The following is a 9652-nucleotide window of genomic DNA, read 5'->3' on the forward strand; positions in this document are numbered from 1 at the left end:
TGATGGTCGGAGTTAAGTAAATGACTTTTGTGCAGTGAATGAAAGAAAAATGATTTTTCCATAATAGACACAAAGTTAAGTAACCATGGATGAAATTTATGTTGCCCTTGATATACTATGCAGGCTAAAACTAATAGTTTTCCTTTTAGGTAACATTCACCACTATTCAATTGGGACTGTCTATGATACTTACTGGATACATGTTGGTGTACCATGCACTTTTTGGTGGATGTTCAGATCCTAAAACTAGCAGATCGGGAGTGAATTTTCATCCCAATATCCAACTTGAGTGATGAACCGCATTTACATAAGTTCTTTGCAGTTTTATTTAGTCAAACTTATTATCTATTCAAACAATAGTTGTAACTCTATCCCCAATTTTCTTCTCACAAACATTAAAAATCATGGGGATATGCATTTGAGTTTCGTTTTCCCAATGTGTTAGATACTCCTTCGGCTTCTTTTGACTTGTCATGTTTTGCTTTACAAAAGGTAAATTACATGAGCTTTGATCAATATTATAAGATGTTTTTTATCATCTTAATATGAAACGAATTGCAACTTATAATATTTATCATATAATTTTTGAATATCTAAATTTCAAATTTAAAATATTTAATTATTCTAATTTAATTGAACTTCAAAAATTAGTCAAGTTTTCTCATGTAAAGCAAATTGTGTCAAGTAAATAAAAAGAAGAGTAATTACTTTATCTATATTATTTTACTTTTGTGAGACTTGAATAATTATTTTAGTCTATTAAATTTGTTTGACAAATGTCTTAGTTTGTCTAACTTGAAGAAGTCAGGTGCCAATGCCATCATGCACTGCTACAGAAGTGTCGTTACACTTTTTTTTTGGTTTAAAAAGAGTGATATTCATATAAAAAAAAAATTAAGAGTTGAGCTCAGTTTGGCTCTAATATACAAAAAGATGGGCACAACCCCATCATCTGCAAGTTTGATATTGTTCTACCTTGGCTCTTGCCAACCAAATTATCCCATACTATGTGGACTACAAAAGGGGGGGGGGGGGTAACAAAAACTTTACAATTTTTTGGAAATTAATTCTTAGAGCCTTCCTTTGCCAGAGCATCAACGACTTGATTTTGTTCCCTAAAATAATGTTGGACCAGGGGCGCGCCTAACCTTCTTAGCATCAATCTTCAATCATAGAGGTAAAGATTAAAGAGTGGATTTCCATTTTTGCGCATATAGATCACAATTTCTGAAATAATATTTATAATTAAATGTTGAAGATTGTGAGCTAAAAACTCTATAAACTCATTACTAGCATGAAGAAAATTTTGGGAGAAGCCCAGAATTCAGTCACCATTAGAGTTTCGAATGAAACCACATATCCCGCCCTTGCCAGGATTTCCTAGGTTGGACCCATCGGTTTTAAGTTTGTAATGGTGTCTTGGGAAGGGAGGTCCATTGGACATAAATAGTAGCTATTGGCTTGAGAGTTTAGTAGGGTCTTAGATAGAAGAATTGAGTTGCTTCAGATTAGGCAAAGTCAAAGTATGGAGGAATATTCATATGGTCAAAAACATTAGAGTTCCTAGTCCTTCAAATTGTCCAGAGGATAAATGGTAATAAAGTTTCCTAATCAAGATTAGTATCATAATTGAAGTTTTTGAGCACTTTCCAGGTGGTATCCCACTGAGATGGGTGACACATTCTTAGGGTGATGGAATTATCACCATTATAGCCTCTGATAAGATCCTGCCAGAAGGTATTAGCATGGACAAAACTAAAGAAAATGTGTTGGGTATCTTCTAGGTGATGCTGATAAAGATTACAGTAGGGAAGGATGTTTAACCCTCTGTAAGCTAGAGTACAAGTAGTGGGGAGGTTGTCATGGTGGAGGACCCAGAGGAAGAATTTAATTTTATTGGGTATAGGCAGTTTCCACATCCACTCAATGTGAAGGGATTTACATTTAGAGGATTTCTCAAGAGGAAAAATGTGATGATAGGCAGTTTTACAGGAGAAAGCTCTATTGGTTGTTGGGAGCCAAAGGGGGGTGTTAGAGTTATTATAAGTGTTTGGCAAAAAGGAATTTTTGATGGTAAGCTTGATAGAGTTGAGGATTTCAAAGGGTAGAGAATCAAAATTCCAATCTATATTTTGCCAGATGGTAAAGAGATGTAAAAAAAAACAGGGATGAGGGAGAGGTCCTTAAATGATGGAGCTAAGAGGGGGATGGTGAAGGATCCATCTGTCCTTCTAAAAGTCAATATTTTGCCCATTGTGGGTAGACCATTGGACTAGGTATTGACAAAGGTGCCAAGCTCTATGAAAATTTCTCCAAGTTCTGGAATATGAGCGGATGAAATTACTAGTGTGGGGAGGCTTCTTTTGAGTGAGTACTCTAGCCCATAAGGACAAAGGGTTAGAGTGTAGTTTCCAGGCAAAGCTACACATAAAGGTGTTATTCTTGAGTCTAGATTTTTGCATTCCCAGTCTACCAAGGTGTTTTGGTTGAGTGATGGTGTCCTAGTTAATCAAATACATTTTTCTTTTGGAGTCAGTAGTACCCCAGATGAAATTCCTTTGGGTCATATCTATAAGATTATGAATTTTTTTAGGCAGGAGGATGTATTGCATGAGATGGTTGGGAATGCTACCTAGGATGGCCTTGGCTAGCGTAGTCCTACCAACCATATTAAGGAAATTAGCTTTCCAAGCAGCTAACTTGGTGCTTAGATTATCAATGATAAATTGGAAAACATTTAGCTTAGGAAAGCCATGGAAGATAGGGAAACTAAGGTATTTTTCAAAAGTAGAACTGGCTTTAATACCAAGAATGGTGGAAAGGTGGTCCCTTATAGAAGAGTGACAGTTGAAAAGGAAGATCACTTTGGATTTGGTATTATTTACCTTTTGACCAGCATGGTGACTAACATTGTTAAGAGTTCTACAATAGTATTGTAATTAAGAATGTCAGTTTTGGCAAAGAGAGTGAGGTCATCAGTAAAAAAGAGATGGGACAGTTTAGGACCACTATGATTAATTTGGATGGAAAGCCATTGAAGAGTGTCAACTTCATGGTTTATTCTTCTAAAGAGAAGCTCCATGCAGAGAATGAATAGGTAGGGAGAAAGAGGGTCCCCCTGTATTATGCCCCTAGAAGGCTTAAAGCTAGGAATATATCCACCATTGACCAGGATATATATAATGGAGGATAAGATACAGGACATGATAAGATTGGTGAGCCCAGGAGTGAAGTTGAAATAGATAGGGCTTGTCTAATGAAAGATCATTCCAATCTATTAAGGTCTTTTCAAGATCAATTTTCAAAAGCATGTTTGGGCTCTCCTCTTTTATTCTACTAAAGTGGTCAATATATTCTTAAATAATGATAGCATTGTTACAAGCTCTTCTTTTGGAGAAGAAGCTAAATTGAGTAGGACCAATTAAGGATTGAAGAATAGGTTTAATCCTATTAGCTATGATTTTTGTAGTGATCTTGTATTGGGTATTACAAAGACCTATTGGTCTGAAATTCTTGAGATAAATGGCATTCCTACACTTGGATATAAGTCAAAGGTAGGTTGCATTGAATTTTCTGTCCATGACACCATTTGAGAAAGTATTTGTACAGAAGTCAAGGAGGAGAAGGGCAAATGTGTCCTAATATTTTTGGTACATGAAAGGGTGCATTTCATCAAGCCCAGGGCCTTGAAAGTTTTGAAGGATAAAACAACAACTTTAATTTCAGTAAGAAAAGGAATAGAATCAAGAAGTGGGTGGGGGGATGGGGGGATAGAGCCAGAAGAAGAAGAAGGGTTTTTCTGACATTTAAGAGAAGTAGTGAGATGTACAGTAGTAAAAAGAGAAGTGTAGAAGGACAGGATGGTAGCCTTGAGGTCAGCTTGATCATGGATCCAAGAGTCTTGGTCCTACAGAAAGTTGATTCTATTTCTCCTTCTCCTAATCAGAGTGGAAGAGTAGAAGAATCTAGTATTCCTATCCTCTTCTATAAGCCAATTTATTTTGGATTTAAGCATCCAAAAATCTTGCTCATTCTTGAGGATGTGGTTAAAATCCTCAGTGAGAACTTTTTCTAAATTGTGGATGAAAGAACTGGTAGGATAGTTACAAGATCTATGAATGCTAGCCAAACTTGCTAAGATGTTTTTTTTTCTAAAAAAATATTGCCAAAGATAGTATTGTTCCAATCTTTGGCAATAAATTCAAAGTTAATGGTTGCTCTGGTAAGATTGGAGCCTTCATAGGAAGATTGAGAGACCAGGGTATGGAAATTAGTATGATTGCACCACATGGACTCAACTCGAAAAGGATTATTGATAGGTTGAGCATGTATATTGAAGGTCAAGAGGAGAGTGGAGTGGTTAGAGTGAGTTCTAGGCAGGTAAAGAACTGAGGCTTCAGGTGAAAGATAGATCCAAGGGTCATTGGCCAAAATCTATCTAGTCTTTCTAGGATGAGATTTTGTCTATGAGTATATCTCATATTGGACCAAGTGAGCTTACTACCCCTAAACTCCAAGTCTATGAGCTTTTAGTGGTTAATGCAATCCCAAAAAAAAGAGGACCTAAAATGATTGAAACTGTTTCCCCCAAACTTTTCAGAAGCTTTTAAAATCTCATTAAAGTCTCTACTCACTAACCAACAATCACTATCCAGAGTAGGAAGAGAATCATCTAAGCACATAAGTTAGTCCTATAAACCTCGTCTAATAGGGAAAAAAGTACTAGCAAAGATAACACTAAGAATCCAATAAGTAGGAAGGAACTCACTATAACAGTGACATTGATGGACTTGGGAGATATAGAGATATCTTTAATGTAAATATCGTCATCTTTCAAGCAGATAACGATTCCCCTAGAAGTACCAACCGCAAAATATTAGATGAAGGAAGGAAAACCTAATTCATCAACTAGATTCTTGTAATCAACCATTATAGTTTCCAAAAGGGCAAGATAGAGGGATAATAGAGATCAATAATAGACTTGTAGTGCCTCATGAATTGAGTATTATTGACTCCCCTATCATTCCATATCAGGCAGCTCTGCATCATTCTCTTTGGTAGATGGGTGGTCTCCTGAACTATGGCTTTTCTTTTCCCCAAGGGATCCGAGGGACTAGGTTGGTCCCTGTTTTTCCACTTCCTGGAGAATGAGGAGATTTTGACCTTGTAAGGGTCCCTTATCTTAAGGTTTGGTATATCTAAACTTAGTTCAGGTCTTGAGATGTCCTGAGGAAGAAAGACAATGGTCATTTCCTGAGTTAGGCCCTCGAAAACTATATTTATAGGTCTTTTCAAAGTGAGCACATCTATGCAAGGTATCCTTAACTGATCAAGAAGAGATTTCATCTTTCTGTTGCTTGTCCTTAATGCTTCTAGGGTATTTTCTCTTTCTAGGACTTCTAAGTTCTGAGGAGGGCTTAAGAATGTTAGACTCGGAGGGAGTAGGCTTTTAAGAGAGGGGTTTTCCCTATTGAGTCTCACAAAAAGAGGTCCCATTATTAGGAGAAGTGGATTCTGGGGAGGAAAGAACAGGAGGCTTGAGCTAGTGAGATTCATCATTTTAGATAGTGTTGCAGGAGTTAGATCCCCTGGAACTCTAGATGAAAAATCTGCATTAGTGTGACCATCCAAACATTTGGACCAAATTATTGGAGGCCCTGATTGAGGTTTTCCATTGCCAGTAGAGCTAAGTAGCTCGAGCCTTGGATAAGAATTGCCATTTTTCTTCCCTCGACTTGAAGGTGAAGGGGAACAGATTGTGTGGAGAGACATATCTATTACCATGATGATGGAGTGTGAGCTAGAGAACGAGGGGCTGTGGTCATGGTGATCATGTTTGGAGAGGGTGAGAGGCTCATTTTGGATGGGAAAATGTTCTTACATGTCATGAAACTGAGTGTTAATAGCAGGAAGTTGAGATGGAATGCGGAGCATTTCAGCTTTGGACAATGTAGTGGCATTAAATGCTTTGTATGTAATTAAGATATTATCCATCAAAAATCCCTGAAAAGTGGAAAGGTTTTCCACCAGTGTGGGTGGAGAAGATCGAAGCTGCATGGGCTCAATCATTACAGGAGAATAGTGTGCCCCTGTCAAGATCTCTTTTTATTTAAATTAGAGGAACTATTAGAAGTGAAACTATTGAAATTTCCAATGAGGCTAGAAGAATTAGAGGGAGTGGGTTTGGGGTCGGGTTTCAAAACTCGGCCCAATAAGAGACTGGGCCGAAATTTGATCCCTAGGCTAAAAAAATTTTGCTTAGCAAAGTTATTAGGCCCGGCATTATTTTGAAGAGGCCCTTCAAGGTAATTAGGGGAAATAGTGGGGGAATTAACAAACAAAGGGGTAGTAGGCTGATTTGGAGAAACATTTTGAGGACCATTACCTTGAGTGACCCAAAATAGCCCGTTGGGCTGCTAATGCCCTGAGGGTCAGCGACACTCTCATCCATGGCTTGAGAATCCCTAGGAGGGGAGATGGTAGAGAACTTACCTAGTGTCGCGATTAACCCGTCTTTACCTTTGATAGGAGTTACCAGACGATGTTGATTTTTTCTCTGAGGGAATTGGACTGTCTGCCATTCTTGGACTGATACCTCAGACATTATGGAGGTAAGATATGTCGAGGAAGATGCCGAAATTTGATCTTGTGTTTTCTCCGGGCAAGAGTGAGTTGTATGACCTAGACAACCATAGAGCCTGCATAAATTTTTCTCCCCTTCATAGACCAGGATTTGTTTATGATTCCCTACTGTGATTGAGGTTTTGACTGATTTTCCTAACTCCATTTGAACGCAGATCCTAGCATACTGACCACAAATCAAAGAGGAGGTGCATGCATTGACTTTCAATAGTTTCCCAATTTTTCTTCCTATCCTCTCTAAGATCCCAAGATCAAAGAACTCTGTGGGTAATTGAGGTAATCGTATCCAGATTACTATAAAATTGATTTTGGATATGCTGGGAACAAAATTGGGTTCCCATCGCCTGATAGAGATAAAGCTTCCTTCCACAAACCATGGCCTCTTCTGTAATACTATATCGTGACTCTCGCGATGTTTGAATTTAGCGGTGAAGAATTCATACCATAGATCGATGAGACATAGAAGTTTTGGTAATTTCCACAAGGCCTCCAGCTTGGATTTTAGAAATTCATGGGTAACCGTCCCCCCAAACATTTTTAGAATCACGGAGAAATCCCAGGGTGCATAAATACTAGTCTAACCTGCCACAGAAAGTTTAATGAGATCTTCTTCTAGATCATCAGATTCCTCATCCATTGTTGTATAGTCCATAGGTTGATCATTTGAAGAAATAGCGTTTGTGGCGACCTCTGTGTACGAAGGCTTAGTATCCATTTGCTTAGAGGGTAACAGGAAAATAAAGGCTGGAATGAGAAAGATTCTGGAAAAGGGAATGTTGAATTAGTTGAAAGGAAATATATTTTTTGAGAGGGGTGAGACTTTCTCTATCTGCCTCATTTTTTAATGCTTCAGGGAATTACTTAAAATAAGCGTTATTACGTTACATGTGTGTTATTCAACAAAAGAACTTGGTGATAAAGGTCCTGACATTTAAAGGACATTAATAATTATCATCAATAATATTTGTCTATAAATGTTAAGAAATAATAAGTAATAAGTATAATTTTACAATATCATCCTTTACATATATTAATAAATTTAATATTTAAAACATACAGTGAATAATAAATAATATTTAATGATAAAAATAAAATAAATTAATTATTTTTAATTTTTCAAACTCGATAAATATTTTGTGACGGTAGGGGTACCACTTTTCCTTTCTAATTTGTGAGCATTCCAATTCTATAAACGAGATCTTGCTACTTTCTGTCTGTACAATAATATTTGTCTGTTATAATAAAAATAGATGTCCAATAATATTTGTATATTTTAAAAAATTAATGAATAATTTATCTTTTCTACTCATGATTTTACTCTTGTTATTAAATGTTATTTATCACTTAATGCATTTCTCAAAACATTAAATTTATGTAATACAATTAATGAAAAAGAGTCTAAAATGCCCTTCAACTATATAAATTGGTGCAAAAATGTCCTTCATCTACCTATTAGGCCCGAAATGCCCCTCCCTTCTATCTATTGAGGCTATTTTACCGTTCTATTTAACAGATTAATTTAGCCCCACTTAATTTATGACATGTCTTTTTTTTATTGGTCAATTAATAATTAATTAAAATAGTTAATTCTAAATTAAAAAACTCGCCCGCCCCAAGATAATAACCCAACCCACTACCTACCAAACCAAATAACCCAAATCAGTACCCAATTTCAATATCAGCTCACGCTCTTATTCCTACTTTTCTCTCTTCGTCTTCTCCAATAGAAAGCACCAACTTAACTAATATATAGCACCAAACTTCATAACATATCAAATACTTGACAGTAATATGAAAAGTTAGTCAGGAAACTAAGTGGTCCACAGTCTAACTTGTAATGCATTACTGCTACTTAGTATCAAGTCGTAAAACTGAAACACTCCTCTCTACTATCCATGTTGAGTAACAAAAACAATTATTATGCCTTAATCATTCGTTAGTTGTGAGCAGTATATGAATTCTAAAAATTCATGCCAATGGAAAGGTATCATTGCAATGCAGACCAGCTACTTTGCAAAGTTACCAGTCAGCTGTGGAGCATGTTCTAGACCATGCCTAATACATATTGAGATAATACAATGCTGGATAGAGAGGATCCAAAATCACAAAAGACATGGAATATCATTCCTCAAGCCATTCATGTTTGGATTGAAAGAAACACATTTTTTGTAGGCCATACTAGCAATACGCATACCCTTAAACAAGTTTTTGTTTTTGTGAGCTTTTTGATGTAGCCTGCTTACTGTACAAGATGTTGAATCATACTAAGATACAATAGAGGATCTGCACAATTTGTCACTATCTCGCTTAGTGCCACTTTTAAAATCTCTGATTAATATCCAAAAAGAAAAAAATCTCTACGGATTCGAAATATAATATTTCATATTTAAGTGAACCTTTATTACGTTAACTTCTCTTTTAGTCAGCTTGTGACCTAATTTTGAATTTGTACAGTCAAATTAGTGCCACAACAGAGTTGCTCCTTTGTTCATTTTTCGTCACATGTTCGAGGAACGGAAAACAACGTTTTTGCAAATCATGAACAAAAAAAAATACACACTTGAATAGGACTCAACAATTACTGCATCAATAATCGCAGTGAGAAAAAAAGGAAAAAAAAGTGTGAATTGATATTGTAATCGAGTACTGATTTGGGTTATTTGGTTTGGTGGTTAGTGGGTTGGGTTATTATCTTGGGGCGGGGTGGGTTTTTTAATTTAGAATTAAGTATTTTAATTAATTGTTAATTGACCAATAAGAAAAAGACATGTCATAAATTAAGTGAGGCTAGATTAATATGTTAAATAGAAGGGATGAATAGCCTCAATAGGTGGAAGGGAGGGACATTTCAGGCCCAATAGATAGATGAAAGACATTTTTGCACCAATTTATATAGTTGAAAGGCATTTTAGGACCTTTTCCGTACATTTAAAAGGTGATTTAGTAAAATTATCTCTATTATTTAATATTTCTTAACATGTACAGGGGCGGATCCATCCTATGCAAAGAG

General features: G+C 36.3%; 1 protein-coding gene across 1 annotated transcript; it reads right to left on the reverse strand.

Moving 5' to 3' along the window:
- Positions 1 to 860: 860 nt before the first annotated feature.
- On the reverse strand, positions 861 to 7490 carry LOC124888027. The gene is made up of 2 exons (XM_047398136.1): positions 6520 to 7490; positions 861 to 1227 (listed from the first exon to the last, which is right to left on the reverse strand). Exons 1-2 carry the CDS (start codon positions 7175 to 7177, stop codon positions 1166 to 1168), a joined length of 720 nt encoding a protein of 239 aa, XP_047254092.1. The 5' UTR covers positions 7178 to 7490; the 3' UTR covers positions 861 to 1165.
- Positions 7491 to 9652: the final 2162 nt, after the last annotated feature.

This window comes from Capsicum annuum, chromosome 10, assembly GCF_002878395.1.
Source record: "Capsicum annuum cultivar UCD-10X-F1 chromosome 10, UCD10Xv1.1, whole genome shotgun sequence".
NCBI classification, from domain to species: Eukaryota; Viridiplantae; Streptophyta; class Magnoliopsida; order Solanales; family Solanaceae; genus Capsicum; species Capsicum annuum.